General features: G+C 39.9%; 1 protein-coding gene across 1 annotated transcript; it reads left to right on the top strand.

Annotated features, from left to right (window-relative positions):
* Positions 1–1,212: 1,212 nt before the first annotated feature.
* BMP15 (bone morphogenetic protein 15) lies at positions 1,213–7,700 on the top strand. The gene is made up of 2 exons (XM_057718495.1): positions 1,213–1,614; positions 5,644–7,700. Exons 1-2 carry the CDS (start codon positions 1,287–1,289, stop codon positions 6,498–6,500), a joined length of 1,185 nt encoding a protein of 394 aa, XP_057574478.1. The 5' UTR covers positions 1,213–1,286; the 3' UTR covers positions 6,501–7,700.
* The last annotated feature ends 14,290 nt before the right edge of the window (positions 7,701–21,990 follow it).

Raw genomic sequence — 21,990 nt, 5'->3', positions numbered from 1 at the left:
TCCTCACACCAAGCTGTGAGATAAAACATGTTATCTTCATTTTACAGGTGAGGAGACTGAGGCTCAGGGAAACGAAGAGATTTGTCTTGGAGAGGTTAAATGACTGCTAATAAGAGACACAATCACAGGTCTGTTTACAAAGTCCATGCCTGTTCCACAAAAGCCATGTCTTGACCTCCTGCCCCACTTCTCCTTAGAGCCCCAACAAACTGCTTCCACTTGGAGAGAGCCAGGACCACACCTACCATTTTTCTGCAGAATTCTGGTCTGGGGTAGCCTTAAACTAACTGGTTCAGCCCTGTTGTCTCCATTAACCAGCCAAGCTAGATGAGCGCCCAGCCAACTTCCACAGATTCATCTCCCATTGCCTCAGGCTTCTCTGATGAAGCCCACTCAGGATCTCAACACCTTCTATGGGGATACCAGAAAATTCTAAGTCAGAGTTCTCAAACTTGGCTGCACATTAAACTCACCTGCAGAACTTTAAAAAATCCTGATGCCATGGTAACACCCCAGACCCACTACATCAGAATCTCTGGGGATGGTACCCAGGAATCCATAATAGTTACAACTCTCCAGGTGTTTCCAGTGTAGCGTCAAGATTGAGAACCACTGTTAAGGCATCTTCTTCAAGCTCCAGCAGCCATACTAACACAGAGGTTCCCATGTTTTAGTGGGAACGTCTTGGAGGATTTAAGATTCAGATTTCTGGAGCTCACTCTCAGAGAGTTCATGTTTTGATCTGGACCCAGGAGCCTGAATTCTTAACAATCACCTCAGATAGTCTCACTGCAAGTCCTTAGTAGACCACATTTGGGGAGATGCTGCATAATGAAAAGTACTGCATGGAAGTGGGATGGGAGCAGGAGGCCTGTGGCCCTTTAAGGACTAATTAAGAGACTTCCTTTAAAGCTGTGGAGTGGAGCAGGCTAAGGTTGCTTCTTTTCATCCTAGTGGATAAGGTAAGGGAGCAGGTCCTGGGATGGACCTCTCCTTTTAAGTACTATCTTGTTCCCAGCCCTGGAAAGCAGGACGGACATGCCACCTTGTCTCACCTGCCGTTTGTGCTTGTTTTGATGCAAAGAGGACAATTTAGAAGGCCTACTTTTGGTCCAGGAGGTCCTCCCAGAGGAAGCAACGTAGGACCTGCGTGCCTTTCATTTTTTCTTGCCCTATCCTTTGTGGTAGTGGAGCCTGGATGCTGTTACCCGTATGAAAGGAAACGGTCAGAGTGGCATCTTTTGGGCTTGTGTTGGAACGTGTTGCTGAACACCAAGCCTTTCAAGATGGTCCTCCTGAGCATTCTTCGAATCCTTCTTCTTTGGGGACTGGTGCTTTTTATGGAACATAGGGTCCAAATGACACAGGTAGGGCAGCCCTCTGTTGCCCTCCTGCCTGAGGCCCCTATCTTGCCTCTGATTCGGGAGCTGCTAGAAGAAGCCCCTGGCAAGCAGCAGAGGAAGCCACAGGTCTTAGGGCATCCCTTGCAGTATATGCTGGAGTTGTACCAGCGTTCAGCTGACGAGAATGGGCACCCTAGGGAGAACCGCACCATTGGGGCCACCATGGTAAGGCTGGTGAGGCCGTTGGCTAATGTAGCAAAGCTTCTCAAAGGTGAGTTATCATACCATATTGTCCTGGAGGGGAGAAAATGGGGAAGAAGAATATAGAGAAAAGGAGATCTGTGAGTTTACTGTCAGGCTTCATTGCCTGGAGGGTGGTTCTCTCGGGCTTGGTTTTCAAAGGATGGCAAACTTGGGAGAAGCTGGCTCCAAGCCTGCTTCTCCTTAGGGCCCCAATTTAAGAACAGCTTGCCTTGGGGCCTACCTGAGGAATCTCTCCCAGGTTCCAGGGCAACTGAGTGATGTGTCAGCTCCTATCTTTCAAAGAAAGTCTTAATGCTTGTTGTATCAGTGAAAACCATAATTGAAAAATACCCACATACCTTCCTGTGGCGGGCTGTTTGTGTTGTTTTATTCTTAGAAGGCAAAGGGTACAGGAGGCTGAGTTGGGGAAATTTACAAGGCCTCAGAAAGGACAGAAACAGGCTCACATCTCAGAGTCTGTATACCTAGCTCCGTGAGCACCTGCTATTGTATTTAATCCTTAATGACAGCTACTCTCTATTAGCTGTCCTGGAGGACTTAGCCTAATTTTTAAAGATAAGAAAAGTAAAGCACAGAAAGAAGTTAAATAACTTGTAGAGGTCACAAGGACAGTGGGTGGCAGAGACAGGATTTGAGCTCAAGTCTGTCTGTCCATAACTGCTTAAGTGTTTAAATGCGATTCCCTGATATCCTTCTATACCAAGCAGTTTTTCTGTTTAGACTATGTTGCAACTTTGAGGTTTTGGTACCAAATGTGTTTAGGAATTTTCTATGTTCCCACCATGGTTGCTTCTGCTTTAAACATCTGCATGAGACACTGTTCCAGGGCAGCAGTGGGCTCCTGCAGTACAGGACTCTCTAGGGAATGCAGAAAGCCATCAACTCCAAGGAAATCTTGGGAACCTGGTAAGATCAATCTTAAGCCTTTGTTAGTCTCAGAGATGCCAACAGAAACGATTTACCCTCCCTCCCTTCAAGTAAAACAACCACCATTCCCCTAAGCTAACCTTTAATGTGAGCTTACCATGTGCCAGGCATTGGGCAAAGTACTTTGCAAATATTATATTCCTTAATCCTCTCCACTATCACATGAGGTGGTACTATGAATACCCATTTTGTAGGTGAAGAAACTGAGGCTCATTGTAACACAGCTAGTAATTAATAGAGCTGGGTTTCTAACCCAGGCTTTCAGGCTCCAGAGTCTATGCCTTTAATTACCCTGCTGTGCTGACTGCTTAACAGATTTTAATTGAGCACCAAGCACTGTATTTGGATTGGGTATAAAGAGGCAAATAACCACTCCCCTGACCTCTGGGAGCCCCCACTAGGTAGAATAGATAGATAAGTAATCACACAATGGTGGCACAGCGTGGCAAATGCTTTGAAAAGGATAAGCAGTAGGGCTCCCAGGACTCCAAAGAAGAAATAGGTTGCTGCTTAGTGCAAGGAGAGGGAAGCAGTGAGACAGTTGGAAGGCCTCATTGAGGAGGTGGCATTTAAGCTGGACTTTGTGGAAGGAGTAAAGAGACTATGCATATAGGGAGGGAAATGCAGTCTGATTAAGGAAAAAAACTCAGTGTGGGTGGAGATTTATTCAACAAATATATTGGCAACTGCTAAGTGCTAGGCATTGTACTAGGTGGCAGAATGTGATCAAGATCGGCATGGTTCTCATAGGTGAGACGAGTAAATAAACAGAGATAGTTGTAAAATTGTGGTAAATGCTATCAAAGAATGAAATAGGTGGTTTTGATAGAGAAAAGGAATCTTCCCTTTGCATGGGATTGTCAGGGAAGGCATCTTTGAAGAGGTGACATTTGAGCTGAGGTCTGTAAGATAAGCTCGGCATGAGAAGAGGAGAGAAAAGTCTGATCTAGGCAGAGAGAACAACCTGTGCAAAGGCCTAAAGGGTGGAAACAAGCTTGTCCAACTTGAAGAACAGAAGGAAAATCAGAATGATTGGAACCTAGGGAGATTGTGGAGAGCAGTGTGATATGAGACTGAGACTCAGGGACTCAGAGGTCATTACAAGGGATCTGGATTTTGTTCCTAAGTGCAGCTGAAAGCTGCACAAATCACTTCTGTACAGATGATATGAGGCTAGAAAGAAAGATGCCTAGAATTAGGCCAGTACCCTGGTCTGACTGTGGGACATACTGGCATCTAGGGACTCTGGAAAGGATCCAGAAATGGATGACAAGAGAGCTGGGCCTGATCTTTCCATCAGGAGATGACCCAGCTGAATCGAGCTTACCTGAAGAGCTATTCCAGGTTCAATCACACAGGATGTGTGAGTCAGCCATTACCCTGAAAAGCTCTGAGCAGACCCTTCTTGGCTCTGCTACTTAGCAACCCCACCCTGCTTCAGGAAATATGTGATGTCAGGGTCTGAAAGGAAAGGGCAGTTCTCACCAGACAGCCTGTTAGAGACTGGGTTTGGATTCCTTTTCAGGCAGGGTGGGGCAGATGTATGGGTGGGTCTCTTGGAAAGATTATTGTAAGATGGGAGTATGGAGTAATTTTAGAAAGCAAATATAGCCTGGCTTGGGCCTTGTCTGAATGATATCCAAGTGCCCCAAACTTGAGGTTGTATTAAGCATGAGTTAGAACCTGAACTTAAAAAAAAATCCTAATGTAGGATTTCACTCATATGTGGAATACAAAAACAAAACAAAACAAATGAACAACAAAAAATAAAAACTCAGACACAGAGATTAGATTAGTGGTTACCAGCAGGGAAAGGGGTTGTGGGGTGGGCGAAATAGGTGAAGGGGGTCAACTGTGTGGTAACAGATGATGGTAACTAGGCTTGCGGTGGTGATCACTCCGCAGTGTACAGAGGTCGAATTATGATGCTTTACACCCAAAACTTAGATACATAATATTAAAAAAAATCCTGATGCATCAAAACATTAAAGAGCCTCTATGTTGTACGTCCCAGGCCTACTGAAGTATTCCAGGTTCATGGGTTCAGTGGAGAAGGAAGGTTAGGTGAATAATATGTAAATTAACATAGGCATGTTTACTGATGTGTGAAGATGACAGAAGGCTTTTCTTTGCTGTGTGTGGTTTTTTGTAATCATTTCTCTTGACCTTTGCCAGGAGAGGGTGCAGAAGGTCAGAGCACTGCAGGCCCAACTTTCCAACCCTTTGGCCACTGGGTGTTGGCATCACAGTTTAGATTAAAACTCTTAATCACTAAGAGGCATGCAGCTTCTAAGTAGACTTCTTAGCTAAGAAAATATTTATATGACCAGGGCCTTGTTGAAAATGGTATTTACAATGAATGGGGTAAATGAAAAATCATTTCCAGTAAGGAATGGAAAAGGGAGAGAGTGAGGGTTAAGGGGGAAACAGCCCAAGAAGGGAATAGCTACTCAAGAAGAAATTCAAAAAAAGGCCAAAATGGTGAATACCTGCCCCCACTAGGAGTGGATGGACAAAATTGTTTTGTGGCATCTCGGCCCCAGATTGGAAATGATGGCAGACCATAGGCCCCAGTATTGGACTGTCACCCTAAAGCTGCATCTGTATAGTGATAATAGCATGAGGATTTGTTATTCATGTGTGTCTCAATGATGTCTCAATGACCCTCTTAATTGGTCACCTTTAATAGTCAATAATACATACAATATGTACACACAATTCTGTATTTGAGGTGTTTTTCTCAGCCTAGTGCTGTGAGTGATCTAAAACTGAGACACAATTTGTCTTCATAAGGGAAAAAGACTTGGGCTCAAATCTTGACTCTAACACCGCTGGCTGTTTGTCCTCTGGCATAGCTTTCCTGAGCTTCAATTTCCTTGTCCGCAAAATGGAACAAATAACCATCTCACAAGGCTCTTGTGGATTTGAGAGCTAATGCATGTAAAGCATCTAATACATTAGTAAGTGTTCAGTAGATGATAGCCGTTGCTATGATCTTGAATTTACTTTAGGGCTGCTTGTCAGTTTGCACTGTGCAGGTTTGTGAGGGAAACTCAGGCTAGGAGGTAAGAAGTTAATGCTCTGCTCTTGTTCCCTCTTATTGATGCAGGCCCCTGGCACATACAGACTCTGGACTTTCCTCTGAGACCAAACCGGGTAGCATACCAACTAGTCAGAGCCACTGTGGTTTACCGCCATCAGCTTCACCTAGCTCACTCCCACCTCTCCTGCCATGTGGAGCCCTGGGTCCAGAAAAGCCCAACCAATCACTTTCCTTCCTCAGGAAGAGGCTCCTCAAACCCTTCCCTGCTGCCCAAAGCTTGGACAGAGATGGATATCACGCAACATGTTGGGCAAAAACTCTGGAATCACAAGGGGCGCAGGGTTCTACGAGTCCGCTTCATGTGTCAGCAGCCAAGAGGTAGTGAAGTTCCTGAGTTCCGGTGGCATGGCACTTCATCCTTGGACACTGCCTTCTTGTTACTCTATTTCAATGACACTCAGAGTGTTCAGAAGGCCAAACTTCTCCCTAGAGGCCTAGAAGAGTTTACGGAAAGAGACCCTTCTCTTCTCGTGCGGAGGGCTCGTCAAGCAGGCAGTATCGCATCTGAGGTTCCTGGCCTCTCCAGGGAGCAGGATGGGCCTGAAAGTAACCAGTGTTCCCTTCACCCTTTCCAAGTCAGCTTCCACCAGCTGGGCTGGGATCACTGGATCATTGCTCCCCATCTCTATACCCCAAACTACTGTAAGGGAGTCTGCCCTCGGGTACTACACTATGGTCTCAATTCTCCCAATCATGCCATCATCCAGAACCTTGTCAATGAGCTGGTGGACCAGAGCGTCCCTCAGCCATCATGTGTCCCTTATAAGTATGTTCCTATTAGCATTCTTCTGATTGAGGCAAATGGGAGTATCTTGTACAAGGAATATGAGGATATGATTGCCCAGTCTTGCACGTGCAGATGACAGCAGAGGTACAGCTAGCTCAGGTTTGCCCAAGAAATTAGAAAAGGGTTTAAAATAAACTAATAATGTTAAATCTGCAAGTGATGCTCTACCCAATCTGTAGATTCTACTCCTTGCCTTCATTGTCATTCTCTTCCCCCATTTATGAGCTCCTCACTTTATAAAAAGTTCTGATATCAAACATCAGTATGTTTTGACCGCTAGTCAGAGCCCTTAATGCTTAAGATCTTCCTTTGGAGAGGCCCTCTCTATTTTCTTGTCTTTTTTTATTGTGACTTTGTAAAAAGTCACCAGTCCATGATGGTAGAACTTTAGGAATTGTACCGTCAAGACCTGGGGAAGGTGCAATCATCCTAGAGTCCATCTTCTGGGGATCTAGACAATTTGGGGTGAAGAAAGCAACTTGAGATTTTATACTCTTCTCTCTTGCCTCCTGAATCCTAGAAACTAGTACCTAATCGGAAAGACTACCTGCTTCTGTGTTTGGATTTCCCTCTAAATATAAAACTGTTTCTCAGATGGACTAGAAAACTTTTAGGCAATAATCTCCATAAAAATCTTTTAAGGGGAACAGAAGGAAGGGAATCTTTTCTAAGCCATCAGGGCTTTTCCTCTCAGGCTCTGAACCTGGGGAAAATACCTGGGATTCCTTTATACCCTAGGGTGAGGAGAGCAACCTTTAATAAGGCCAGTAGAGAAATGTGTATGGAGCTGAGATGACAATCACTTCAAAACCGCCTGTATCTATGAATACAGTGAAGGGATGAAGAGCTGTCATTGCTGATTAGGATTATGTATGGGGGAGTCGGTTTTAAACTTTCTCTGGAAAGATAGATTTCACAGGGTATTTTCTCATTTTAGGTAACCCTTAAAACCCTGTTCATGATCCCACAAAGAAAGCTCCCTGGTGGCTTGGAGGCTGGGAGTGGAGGGCATAGAAGGCTGCAGTTATTAAGCTTAAAAGGGCTGTAAGGGAAGGGTGAAATGTGTTGAGGCCTAGGGCTGATTTCATTCTGGGCTTGCCAGTTTGTGTGTTCAGCTGGGCTCCGGGCATGGGTCTCTGAGGGAGATGGGCTTGTTGTATTGAGAGGCATGGAGCTCTGCCTTGGACTAAATGATGCTTGCAGTGTGACTCTTTTCTATTCCTGTGCTGTACTGAAGTGATGGGGACTGGGCTGTGTTACAAATAAATCATTTTTTGCTGTTACAGAGAATCTTGAATGCTCTGGGGATTGGGAGAGAGTGGGTGGAAGGAATTTATTTCCTTTGTTCCCTTTAGCTATGGCCAGGAGCTCAACCCTAATCCCTCAGGGTGGGGCTGGAGGCTCCTATGAAGTTCTCCCTTAAGGCAGCACTGCTAAGCAATCAGCCCTCACCAAGGGGCCCCTTTGAGGAAGCCCAGTAAGGCATTTCTCCTGCCCAACTGTTCCTTGACTAGTCTTACGGTCATTATCAGTGAAATGGGACTGATTTAGGGCTGCTTCATGTATTTGCTAAATATAAATCCCTATCTCTTTCTCACCTATCCATTGTAGATTAACTCATTTTTACCACTCCCTTCTCAATAATTGGTTCCAGCTAGACTAAACATCTTAAATGTCTATAAATACACACATTTTATTCTTCTGCCTGAGGAGCTATCCCTTAACATCCTTTTTGTACATCTATCTTCTTTACTATCTTTAGGAACTGGCTCAGGCATTTCTCTTCATCTCAACGCCCCCATGATACACCAGACTCAGGTAGAATCTCCCTCTCTGTTCTCACAGCACTATTTGCTTTCCTTTAACACACTCTAGTGTAACTGTCTTGGTTGCCAAAAGATGGAGCTCCTTTTAAGAGTTTCAACTGTGTTTTACCTATTTCCATACTATTGGAGCCTGGCATATAGTAGGTGCTTGATGGATACAAACATAGGACAGTCACACTTTTGTGTTAGGGATGCATCCTTCCTAACATGGACTATTTCAATGTTCACATATCTCATTTTCCATTGGAATAAATGCAATACAAGATATACTTTGTATATAAAGCAAGATGAATTTTTGTGCCCCATTATTTCAAAATCATCATTCAAATTACAATAGAATGTGACAGCTATGTTCCTGAGTAAGGCAGTTCGTGGAATTGTTATATGTGCTATGAGTTAAAATGGGAAAATAAATGTGGGCTTCCAGGCCAGTCATTTCCCCCGCTGGGGTAGACACAAATACCTAACAGGCCTGAATATAGACCTTGGTCACAGGACCAGATTCTGAATTCAGCATCTTGGTGTTCTTTGGAATTTTCAGGACGTCATGGTCTCCTAGCCTTGAGTCCTGAATATGCCTGAAACTTAATCTGTTCATGGATGGCTCAGGGTTAATTGGCCCCATTATCCATTAAGCCCTGAGTTATCAGAATACTCAAGGAAAACACTGGCAGGACGGAATCAGTTGTGGCTGATGTTATTGGATTCTTTTCTTTTGGAATATTGCTTTCAGCTCAGCCTTTCTTCTCAAGTCCAAAGTAAGCCTTTCTGTAGGAGGAAGGAGATATGTTTGCTAGTGAAGGCGGGTATATGGATGGGAGTCTGTCTGCCCAGGTGAGTGGGGAGAAATAGTTACTTGGTCCAGAAAAGGAAAGCAGAATGCAAAGTCCACCTTGTCCCAGCTCCCCCAGTGAATAGGCCAGAACTTCATTCAATGTGTGGGTACAAAAGGAGCAGGCATTTAAAGCTTGCTTCTGACCCTGGAGCTCTGTTGCATTTACCTTGATAATATATTTTGTCCAATTCCGGGCAAAGTTACGAAGTGGGTGCAATTTATCTTCAGTTTCACCAAATATTTGGGTGCCTAATTTTATAAAAGATTTCAAATGTCTTCAGTTAATTCTCCCAACAGCACTATAAAGCAGGAAGTATTAGCCCCATTTAAACAAAAATGGTTTATTGAGATATAATTTGTATACTATAGAAGCCACCATTTTAAGTGTTCAATTAAGTGGTTTTTGGTATGTTCAGAATTGTGCAAAAAACACTGCAATCGATTTTACCACAAAAAGAAACCCCATGCCTGTTAGCAGTTAATATCCATTTCCCTGACCCCAGCCCCTGGCAACTATTAATCCATTTTCTTTTTCTATAGATTATGGATATTTATATAAGTCAAACCATACAATATTTGGCTTTTTGCGACTGTCTTCAAATTAGCATTATGCTTTCAAGTCCTTCATTCCTTTTTTTTTTTTACTGAATAAAATTCCATTGTAGAATATACCACATTTTATTTATCCATTCATCAGTCGAAGGGGATTTGAGTTGTTTCTACTCTTTGGCTATTGTGAATAATGCTGACATGAATGTTCATATGGAAGTTTTTGTGTGGACATATATTTTCAATCCTCTTGCATATATACTTAGGAGTATTAATGCTGAATCATATGGTAAGTCTATGTTTAACATTTTGAGAAACTGTTAAACTGTTTTCCAAAGTGGCTGTACCATCTTACAATCCAGAAACATCTGAGGGTTTTGATTTCTCTACATCCACACCAACACTTCTTATTGTCTGCCTTTTTATTTTAACCATACTAGTGGAGGTAAAGTGGTATTTCATTGTGGTTTTGATTGCATTTCCCTAATGACTAATGATGGTGAGCATCTTTTCATGTGCTTATTTGCAACTTGTGTATCTTAAGGTAAATGTCCATTCAAGTCATTTGCCTAGTTTTTAATTGGGTTTTCTCATATTGTTGAGTTGTAAAAGTTTTTTATATATTCTAGATGCTATCCCCTTATCAGATGTATGCTTTGATTTGCAAATATTTTCTCTGATTCTGTAGGTTGTCTTTTAACTTTCTTGATGGTGTCCTCTGAAACACAAAAGTTTTTAATTTGGAAGTCCAATTTATCTGTTTTTATCTTTTGTTCTTACACTTGTGGTGTCATCTAAAAAACATTGAATAATTCAAGATCATGAGAATTTACACCTTTATCTTTTTCTAAGTGTGTTATAGTTTTTGATGTAACATTTAGGTTTTTAATCCATTTTAGTTAATTTTTGCCTATCATGTGAGGTAAAGATCTAACTTCATTAATTTGCATGTTGATGTCCAATAGTCACAGCACCATTTTTTGAAAAGACTAATTTTTTCCCCATTGAATTATCTTGGCACTTTTGTTGAAAATTGACCCTCAGAGTTTATTTCTAGACTCTCAATTTTGTTGTATTGATCCATATGTCTATTATGCCAAGACAGCACTGTCTGGATAACTATAGCTTTGTGTAAGTTTTGAAATTGGGAAATGTGGTTCCTCCAAATGTTTTCTTCTCTATCAAGATTGTTTAGGCTATTCTGGGTCACTTGTATTTCCATATGAATTTTAGAATCAGCTTTTCAATTTCTGAAAAAATACCAGCTGAGGTTTTTGGTTTTGGTTTTTTGTTTTTGTTTTTTTGTTTTTTGTTTTTTGTTTTTTTGATTATGGACTGAAATGAATCTGTAGATAAGTGTGGGGAGTATTGCCATTTTAATATTGTCTTCCGGTCTGTAAAAATGAGATGCCTTTCCATTTATTTAGGACTTTAATTTTTTCAACAGTTTTGTCACTTTTCAGTATGTCTTACACTTTAAATTCATTCCTTAGTTTTTTTATTCTTTTTGATGCTATTGTTAAAGGATTTTTTTCTAAATTTTCAGACCATTAATTGCTAGTATATAGAAATGAAATTAATTTTTGTGTATTGAACTAGTACTCTGCAACCTTACTGAACTCATTTATTAGCTGTAATACTTTGTATGGATTTCTTAGAATTTTCTATATATAAGGTCATGTCATCTATAAATATATATAGCTTTACTTCCTTCAATCTGGATTTCTTCTTTACTTCTTGCATAATTACCCTATCTAGAACCTCCAATACAATGTTGAATAGAAGTAGTGAGAATAGACATTCTTTTTCCTGATCTTAGAGGGAAAACATTCAGTCTCTTACCAATAAGTTTGTTAGCTGTGTTTTTCATAGATCCTCAACTTCAATACTTCCTTTAAAGCTACAGTGATCAACACAGTGTGCTATTCGTGAAAGAATAAACAGATTAATGGAATAGAATAGAGAACCCCAAAATAGACCCACACATATATAGTCAACTAATCTTTGACAAAGCTGAAAAGGCAATTAAATGGATAAATAATAATCTTTTCAACAAATGGTGCTAGAATAACTGGACAACTGCATGCAAAGAAATGAATCTGTACAAAGACTTTACACCTGTTACAAAAATTAATTGGAAATGGAACATAGACATAAATGTCAAACACAAACTATAAAACTTCTAGAAGGTAACATAGGTAAACTTTGCTTTGATGATGACTTTTATTTCTTTCCTATATTTTACTTTTTGCTCTTTTAGGGCTTTTCATCATTTTATTTCATCCTGGCTTAACAAGTATCATCTCATTTTATATTTGTGGAAATGAAGGTTTCTGGAGACTTGCCCAAAGTCATAAAGCATAGCAAATGAGTGGATAGTTGGATCCTAACCCGAATCTGTCTGATGCCCTGATGATAACTTTTTAGATGTAACAGAAAAAGCGTGGTCTAAGAAAGAAAAAACTAAGTTAGACTTCATTAAAATAAATTCTGCTCTGCAAAAGACACTGTTGAGAATGTAAAGATAAGCCACAGACTAGAAGTAAATATTTTCAAAACACTTGTTAGATAAAGGACTTGTATTCAAAACATACAAAGAACTCAAAATTTAACAGTAAGAAAACAAACAACCGAATTATAAAATAGGAAAAATGTATGAATAGAAACCTCATCAAGGAAGGCATATACATGGCAAATAAGCATATGAAGAGATGTTCCACATCATATGTCATTAAAACGAGATGCCACCGCACACCTATTAGAAAGGTTAAAACCCAAAACGCTGACAGCACCAATTGCTGGTAGGAATGCAAAATGGTAGAGCTGCTTTGGAAGACAGTCTAACCGTTCCTTGCAAAGTTAAACATAGTCTCACCATACAATCCAGCAACCACACTTTTTGTTATTAAAATGAGTTGAAGGGGATTCCCTGGTGGCGTAGTGGTTAAGAATCCACCTGCCAATGCAGGGGACACAGGTTCAAGCCCTGGTCCTGGAAGATCCCACGTGCTGCAGAGCAACTAAGCCTGTGCTTTAGAGCCCGTGAGCTGAAACTACTGATCCTGTGTGCAGCAACTACTGAGGCCCGTGCACCTAGAGCCTGTGCTCCACAAGAGAAGCCACCACAATGAGAAGCCTGCACATCGCAACAAAGAGTAGCCACACTCACCACAACTAGAGAAAGCCTGCACGCAGCTATGAAGACCAACACAGCCAATATATAAATAGATAAATAATTTTTTTATAAAAATGAGTTGAAAAGTTATGTCCATACAAAAACCTGCACATGAATGTTTATAGCAGCTTTATTCATAATTGCCAAAACTTGGAATTCACCAAGATGTCCTTTAATAGGTAAATGGGATAAACAAATTAGTACATGTATACAATGTAATATTATTCAGCAACAAAAATAAATGAGCTATGAAGCCATGAAAAGACGTGGAGGAAACTTAAATGCATATTGCTAAGTAAAGCCAGTCTGAAAAGGCTACATACTGTATCATTCCATTGATATGACATTCAGGAAAAGGCAAAACTATAGAGACAGTGTAAAAGATCAGTGATTGCCACCAGTTCAGAAGGAGGGAAGCGGGGGATGAATACATGGAGGATAGGGGATTTTTAGGACAGTGAAATACTTCTGTATTACACTGTAATGGTAGATACGTGGCATTACTTATTTGTCAAAATACCCATGCAATATACAACTGAAAGAGTGAACTTCCTGTAAACTATGGACTTTAGTTAATAATAATGAGTCACAGACTTGAGGACACAGTGGGGGAAAGGGAAACTGGGATGAAGTGAGAGAGTAGCATTGACATATATACACCACCAAATGTAAAATAGCTAGCTAGTGGGAAGCTGCTGCATAGCACAAGGAGATCAGCTCAGTGCTTTGTGACTACCGAGAGGGGTGGGAGGGAGGCTCAAGAGGGAGGGGATATGGAGATATATACATACAGCTGATTCACTTTGCTGTACAGCAGAAACTAACACAACATTGTAAAGCAATTATACTCCAATAAAGATGTGAAAAAAAATGTGTCAATTTCCTCAGCTGTAACAAGTGTACCACAATAATACAAGCTATTAATAATAGGGGAAAACTGTGGGGGTGGGGAGAGAAAGGAAGGGTAGTACTCTCTGTACTTTCTCGTGTTTTTCTCTAAACCCAAAACGTCTCTTAAAAAAAGTCTATGAAAACAAAAAAGGCTTTTTTGCATGCAGTGAGCTCTGAGCCAGGGCAAATAATGATGAGTCATGTGAGTGGGTGTTTCCAACAACTGCCAGACAGGTCAAATTGTGACAATTCTCTGTGAATGGGGCTTTTTGGGGACCTCAAACCCAGTCTGCTCCCTCCCATGGCTGCTAGGCTACAGATTTTCAAAACTACTGGTTGTTGTCAGGCTTTTTTCAAGGCTACCGTGGAGGTGACAAGACGGGATTAGAATAGAACAAGTTAAAATGCCATACAGCTCACTATTCTCATGGAGGTTCAGTCATTTTTCTTGACTAATTGCTGTTTGAATTGTTGCAAGCTTTTGGTTAATTCCAGAATTCTGAAAAAGTTGATTTTTTGGGGGGCGGGGGTGCTGCGGGATCTTAGTTCCCTAACCAGGGATGGAACCCGAGCCCTCGCCAGTGAAAGCACGACATCCTAACCATCGGACAACCAGGGAATTCCCCCCAAATTGATTTTTTATAAATTTTTTGCCCATGTTCTTATTGATTTTATTGAGTGGATTTCTGGAGGTCCTTGCTGCACCATTGCTGAAGTGCTCTTCTATTAGCCCCATTTCACTATGACTTTCCCCAGAGACCTATAGTGCCATGTCTTCTCTACTCATTCATTTGTTCAACAGATACGAAATTCTCCAGATAATAGGCTATTTCTAATCATTTTATATAGTTTTAAATAAACTTAGAAACCAGAGTATTTATATACTTTTATGCTTTTCTGCATACCTATACATATACCCCACCCTCCACATATATAGATTTATATCCATCTATCCATCTATCTATTCATCCATCATCTATTCATTTATCCATCCATCTAACCCATATGCAATCTCATTTACAACTACAGTTCATTGCTAGAATTTGTTTGCAAGTAGAGTTAATGTGGAGAAAGATGGTATCCCTACACAGGGGAAACAAATGCTTTTATCACTTTCTCATCTTTGTGAATTTGAGGGCTTTTATGTTCAGCAAGCAGAAAACTGACCTTAAACCTAGTGCTTTTATCTGGTCCTGGGATTGCCGACAGGAAAATATCAGAGAAATAAGATGCAAGGTGGTTTGGGTCAGAGAGGCAGAGGCAAAGGGATTTTCACACACCAGAAATGTATCAAGTACTTGAACAATGTCTATTAGGTAGGAGGCACAATCTCAGGAGTGGGTGTGGGGAGATGGGCTACAGAGCATTAGGAAGCTTAGTGTAACTGTACTACATCTCACTGAAATGACCCAAGTTCAATCAAAATCTGCCAGGATTCTTTCCTTGCACTACGTGCATATTATACCTTACTGGAATCATGATATGGTTTGCTGCTACTACAGCTGCTGGCATCTCAGCTGGTAACTCTGATAGAACTTCACAATGCTAAGGCTAGATTGACAACTTTTTCCTTTTCCTTTTTTTCAGACCCTTACACAACTGAAGATAATATTTTGAAGCTGTAAGTGAGGCTGTGGCAAAACCATTAGATAGCGTGGGTCTACCAATCATCTCCAGGTGGCCAGGATGACCACATTCTACAGAATCCTTCAAGACAAACATGTTGGGATTGCCTGCATTAGATGATAGAATGTGAAAGCAAATACTGCAAGTGAGAGCTAAATGTCCATCAACAGATGAATGGATAAAGAAGATGTGGTACATATACACAATGGAATATTACTGAGCCATACAAAGGAATGAAATTTGAGTTAATTTTAGTGAGGTAGAAGAACCTAGAGTCTGTCATACAGAGTGAAGTATGTCAGAAAGAGAAAGACAACTACCATATGATCTCACTTATATGTGGAATCTAAAAACAAAACCAAACACCCAACAACAAAACTTAAGCTCATAGATACAGAGAAAGATTGATGGTTGTCGGGTGGCAAGTGGAGATGGACAAGATGAGTGGGGGGGGGGGGTCAAAAGCATAGTGATTATAGTTAATATTACTGTATTTTAAGCTCTTTATTGGAATATAATTGCTTTACTCTGTTGTGCCAGGTTTTGAAGTAAACCAAAGTGAACCAGCTGTATTTTTACATATATCCCCATATCTGATCCCTCCCATGACTCCCTGCCAACCTCCCTGTCCTGGCCCTCTAATGCATCACCCATCATCGAGTTGATCTCCCTTTGTTATACAGCAAATTCCCACTGGCTATCTATTTTACAGTTGGTCATGTATATATGCCTATACTACTCTCTCACTTTGTCCCAGCTTCCCCTTCGCCCTCTGCCCCCTCAACCCCATGTCCTCCAGTCCATTCTCTGCATCTGCATCCTCATTCTTGCCCTGTCACTGGGTTCATCAGTACCATTTTTTTTTAGATTCCATATATATGAGTTAGCATACTGTATTTGTTTTTCTCTTTCTGGCTTACTTCACTCTGTATGACAGACTCTAGGTCCATCCACCTCATTACATATAGCTCCATTTCATTCCTTTTTATGGCTGATATTCCATTTTATATATATATGCCATATCTTCTTCATCCATTCATCTGTTGATGGGCATTTAGGTTGCTTCCATGTCCTGGCTATTGTAAATAGGGCTGCAATGAACATTATGGTACATGTTTCTCTTTGAATTATGGTTTTCTCTGGGTATATGCCCAGGAGTGGGATTGCTGGGTCATATGGTAGTTCCATGTTTAGGTTTTTAAGGAACCTCCAAACTGTTTTCCATAGTGGCTGTACCAACTTACATTCCCACCAACAGTGCAGGAGAGTTCCCTTTTTTCCACATCCTCTCCAACATTTGTTGTTTCTAGATTTTTTGATGGTGGCCATTCTGACTGGTGTGAGGTGATACCTCGTGGCTTTGATTTGCATTTCTCTAATGATGAGTGATCTTGAGCATCTTTTCATGTGTTTCTTAGCCATCTGTATGTCTTCTATGGAGAAATGTCTATTTAGGTCTTCCGCCCATTTGTGGATTGGGTTATTTGCTTTTTTGGTATTAAGCTGCATGAGCTGCTTGTATATGTTGGAGATTAATCCTTTGTCCGTTGCTTCATTGGCAAGTATTTTCTCCCATTCTGAGGGCTGTCTTCTTGTCTTGTTTATCATTTCTTTTGCTGTGCAAGAGCTTTTAAGTTTCATGAGGTCCCATTTGTTTATTCTTGATTTTATTTCCATTATTCTAGGAAGTGGGTCTAAAAGGATCTTGCTTTGATGTGTGTCATAGAGTGTTCTGCCTATGTTTTCCTCTAGGAGTTTTATAGTATCTGGCCTTACATTTAGGTCTTTAATCCATTTTGATTTTGTTTTTGTGTATGGTGTTAGGAAGTGTCCTAATTTCATTCTTTTACATGTTGCTGTCCAATTTTCCCAGCACCACTTATTGAAGAGGCTTTCTTTTTTCCATTGTATATTCTTGCCTCCTTTGTCAAAGATAAGGTGCCCATATGTGCGTGGGTTTACCTCTGGGTTCTCTATTCTGTTCCATTGATCTTCCTTTCTATTTTTGTGCCAGTACCATACTGTCTTGATCACTGTGGCCTTTTAGTATAGTTTGAAGTCAGGAAGCATGATTCCACCAACTCCATCTTTCCTTCTCAAGTTTGCATTGGCTATTTGGGGTCTTTTGCGTTTCCATACAAATCATAAGATTTCTTGTTCTAGTTCTGTGAAAAATGCCATTGGTAATTTGATAGGGATTGCATTGAATCTGTAAATTGCTTTGTGTAGAATAGTCATTTTCACAATGTTGATTCTTTCAATCCAAGAACATGTTATATCTCTCCATCTGTTTGTATCATCTTTCATTTCTTACATCAGTCTTATAGATTTCTGCATACAGGTCTTTTGCCTCCTTAGGCAGGTTTATTCCTAGGTATTTTATTCTTTTTGTTGCAATGGTAAATGAGAGAGTTTCCTTAATTTCTCTTTCTGCTCTTTTGTTGTTAGTGTATAGGAATGCAAGAGATTTCTGCACATTAATTTTGTATCCTGCTTCTTTACTAAATTCATCGCTTAGTGCTAGAAGTTTTCTGGTAGAGTCTTTAGGGTTTTCTATGTATAATATCATGTCATCTGCAAAGAGTGAAAATTTTATTTCTTTTCCAATTTAGACTCCATTTATTTCATTTTCTCCTCTGATTGCTGTGGCTAAAACTTCCAAAGCTATGTTGAATAATAATGGTGAGAGTGGGCACCCTTGTCTTGTTCCTGTTCTTAGAGGGAATGCTTTCAGTTTTTCACCATTTATAACGAGGCTTGCTTTTGGTTTCTTATACATGGCTTTTATTATGTTGAGGTAATTTCCTTCTATGCCCACTTTCTGGAGAGTTTTATCAAAAATGGATGTTGAATTTTGTCAAAAGCTATTTCTGCATCTATTGAGATGATCATACGGTTTTTATCCTTCAATTTGTTGATATGATGTATCACATTGATTCCTTGCATCCCAGGGATAAACCAACTTGATCATGGTGTATGATCTTCTTAATGTGCTGTTGGATTCTGTTAGCTAGTATTTTGTTGAGGATTTTTGCATCTAAATTCATCAGTGATATTGGCCTGTAATTCTCTTTTTTTGTGACATCTTTGCCTGGTTTTGGTATCAGGGTGATGGTGGCCTCGTAGAATGAGTCTGAGAGTGTTCCTCCTTCTGCTCTATTTTGGAAGAATTTGAGAAGGATAGGTGTTAGCTCTTCTCTAAATATTTGATAGAATTTGCCTGTGAAGCCATCTGGCCCTGGGCTTTTGTTTATTGGGAGATTTTTAATCACAGTTTCAATTTCCATACTTGTGATTGGTCTGTTCATATTTTCTATTTCTTCCTGGTTCAGTCTTGGAAGATTGTATTTTTCTAAGAATTTATCCATTTCTCCCAGGTTATCCAATTTATTGGCATATAGTTGCTTGTAGTAGTCTCTCATGATCTTTTCTATTTCTGTGGTGTCAGTTGTTACTTCTCCTTTTTCATTTCTAATTCTGTTGATTTGCATCTTCTCCCTTTTTTTCCTGATGAGTCTGGCTAATGGTTTATCAATTTTGTTTATCTTCTCAAAGAACCAGCTTTTAGTTATATTAATTTTTGCTATTGTTTCCTTCCTTTCTTTTTCATTTATTTCTGCTCTGATCTTTATGATTTCTTTCCTTCTGCTCACTTTGGGATTTCTTGTTCTTCTTCCTCTAATTTTTTTAGGTGTAAGGTTAGGTTTTTTATTCTATATTTTTCTTGTATCTTGAGGTAGGACTGTATTGCTATCAACTTCCCTCTTAGAACTGCTTTTGCTCTGTACCATAGGTTTTGGCTTTTTGTGTTTTCATTGTCAATTGTTTCTAGATATTTTTTGATTTTCTCTTTGATTTCTGCAGTGATTTCTTGGTTGTTTATTGGCGTATTGTTTAGCATCCATGTGTTTGTATTTTCTACAATTTTTTTTCAGGTAGTTGATATCTACTCTCATGTGGTTGTGGTCAGAGAAGATGCTTGATATGATATCAATTTTCTTGAATTTACTGAGGCTTGATTTGTGACCCAAGATGTGATCTATCCTGGAAAATGTTCCGTGTGCACTTGAGAAGAAAGTGTATTCTATCATTTTTGAATGGAATGTCCTATAAATATCAATTAAGTCAAGATGTTCTAATGTGTCATTTAAAGCTTGTGTGTCCTTATTTATTTTCTGTTTGGATGATCCGTCCATTGGTGTAAGTGGGGTGTTAAAGTCTCCTACTATTATTGTGGTACTGTTGATTTCCTCTTCTATGGCTGTTAGCATTTGCCTTATTTATTGAGGGGCTCCTGTGTTGGATGCATAGATAATTACAATTGTTATATGTTCTTCTTGGATTGGTCCCTTGATCATTATGTAGTGTCCTTCCTTGTCTCTTGTAATAGCCTTTACTTTAAAGTCTAATTTGTCTGATATGAGTATTGCTACTCCAGCTTTCTTTTGACTTCTATTTGCATGGAATATCTTTTTCCATCCCTTTACTTTCAGTCTATATGTGTCACTTTGTCTCAAGTGGGTTTCTTGTAGGCAGCATATAGAAGGGTCTTGTTTTTGTAACCATTCAGCCAGTCTGTGTCTTTTGGTTGGAGCATTTAATCCATTTACGTTTAAGGTGAGTATTGACATGTGTGTTCCTATTACCATTTTCTTAATTGTTTTGGGTTTGTTTTTGTAGGTCTTTTCCTTCTCTTGTGTTTCCTACATAGAAAAGTTCCTTTAGCAATTGTTGTATGGCTGGTTTGGTGGTGCAGAATTCTCTTAACTTTTGCTTGCCTGTAAAGCTTTTGCTTTCTCCTTTGAATCTGAATGATATTCTTGCTGGGTAGAGTATTCTTGGCTGTAGATTTTTCTCTTTCAGGCCTTTTAGTATAGCCTGCCATTCCCTTCTGGCCTGCAGAGTTTCTGTAGAAAGATCAGCTGTTATCCTTATGGGTTTTCCCTTATATGTTATTTGTTGCTTTTCTCTTGCTGCTTTTAATATTTTTCTTTGTTTTTATTTTTCATTAGTTTGATTAATATGTGCCTCAGTGTGTTTCTCCTTAGGTTTATTCTGTATGGGACTCTCTGTGCTTCTTGGACTTGATTAATTATTTCCTTTCACCTGCTGGAGAAGTTTTCCACTATAACCTCTTCTAATATTTTTTCAGATCCTTTCTTTTTTTCATCTTCTTCTGGGATGCCTATGATTCGAATGTTGGTGCACTTAATGTTGTCACCAAGGTCTCTGAGCCTGTCTTCCATTCTTTTTATTCTTTTTTCTCTTTTCTGCTTTGTGGCAGTTATTTCCCCCATTCTATCTTCCAACTCACTTATTCGTTCTTCTGCCTCAGTTATTCTGCTGTTTATACCATAGAGTATTTTTTATTTTAGTTATTTTGTTGTCCATTACTGTTTGTTTGCTCTTTAACTCTGCTGAGTCCTTATTAACTGATTCTTGTATTTTCTGTATTTTTTATCAAGATTTTGGATCATTTTTACTATCATTACTCTGAATTCTTTTTCAGGCAATTTTCCTATTTCCTCTTCATTTATTTGGTCATGTGGGTTTTTTTCCTGCTCCTTTGCCTGCATGGTGTTTCTTTGTTTTCTCATTTTGTCAAATTTATAGGATTTTCTGTCTCCTTTCCCTGTGCTGCCTAGTAGTAATTCCTCTTGTTTCTGCCCTCTGCCCCCTGTGGTGGGGTTTGTCCAGTGTCTTGAGTAGGCTTCCTGGTGGGGGAGTCTGGTGTTTGTTTTCTAGTGTGTGGCTCTGTGTCTTGTCTCTGTGATGAGCAGGGCCATGTCAGGTGGTGTGTTTTAGGGTATCTGTGAGGTTAATATGGCTTTAGGTAGTCTGTGTGCTGATGGGTGGGTTTGTGTTCCTGTCTTGTGTGTAGTTTGGTGTGAGGTGTCTAGCACTGGCAGTTGCAAACAGTTGGACAAAACTGGGTCTTAGCCTCTGATACAGGGCTCTGTGAGAGTTCTCTGCAGTTAATCTTCCCTGTATCTGAGGACTCCCTAGTAGTCTAGGATCCTGGATTCAGTGCTCCATCCCCAGAGCCTCCTACTTGACTTCTGATGGAGTAGTCCAGACTTCAGAGGTTGCTTTTCCTGACCATAAAGGGGTTTAAAGAAGACTGTCCAAGCCCCAGACCAATGGCAGAGTGTTGAGTCAAACAAATACTAAATCAAGGAAACACATACATGTATGAGACACACAAATACTGAATCCAATAGAACATAACGCTCTAGAAAGACCTGACAGAAAAACCCTGGTATGCAATCAGACAATCAAAGAGAAAACCAACAGAAATTCAAAACCAAAACAAAACAAAAAAACAAACAAAGAAAAAAAACACCACACACACACAAACACAAATCCAGGGAGATTTTGAAAGCTAGGATGAAATATAATAAAGAGCAAGAATACCACCAGAGAGACTGAAGATTCTCTGAATTAAATCAGACAATTATACTTAGAACTAAGATAAAGGCAAAACCTAATAATAAAAACCAAAGCAGTGTGTCATCTGGAGAATAAAGCATGGAAACAGAGCAGACCAGTATTATTGCTTATAAGTATATTCAGATTAAATAAACTAAAAAGGATAGAAGACAGGCAACAGAAGAGCATAGTGTGACTGAAAATATGAAAATTAAAAGAAAGAAATAGAAATGTA

The sequence above is a fragment of the Hippopotamus amphibius genome, chromosome X, assembly GCF_030028045.1.
Source record: "Hippopotamus amphibius kiboko isolate mHipAmp2 chromosome X, mHipAmp2.hap2, whole genome shotgun sequence".
Lineage (NCBI taxonomy): Eukaryota > Metazoa > Chordata > Mammalia > Artiodactyla > Hippopotamidae > Hippopotamus > Hippopotamus amphibius.
This window is presented reverse-complemented; position numbering and strand designations above follow the sequence as displayed.

Coding starts and splice junctions, on each gene's coding strand:
- BMP15 (XM_057718495.1), top strand. CDS start 1,287: ATGGTCCTCCTGAGCATTCTTCGAATCCTTCTTCTTTGGGGACTGGTG. Junction 1,615..5,643: donor TGTAGCAAAGCTTCTCAAAG/GTGAGTTATCAT, acceptor TTATTGATGCAG/GCCCCTGGCACATACAGACT.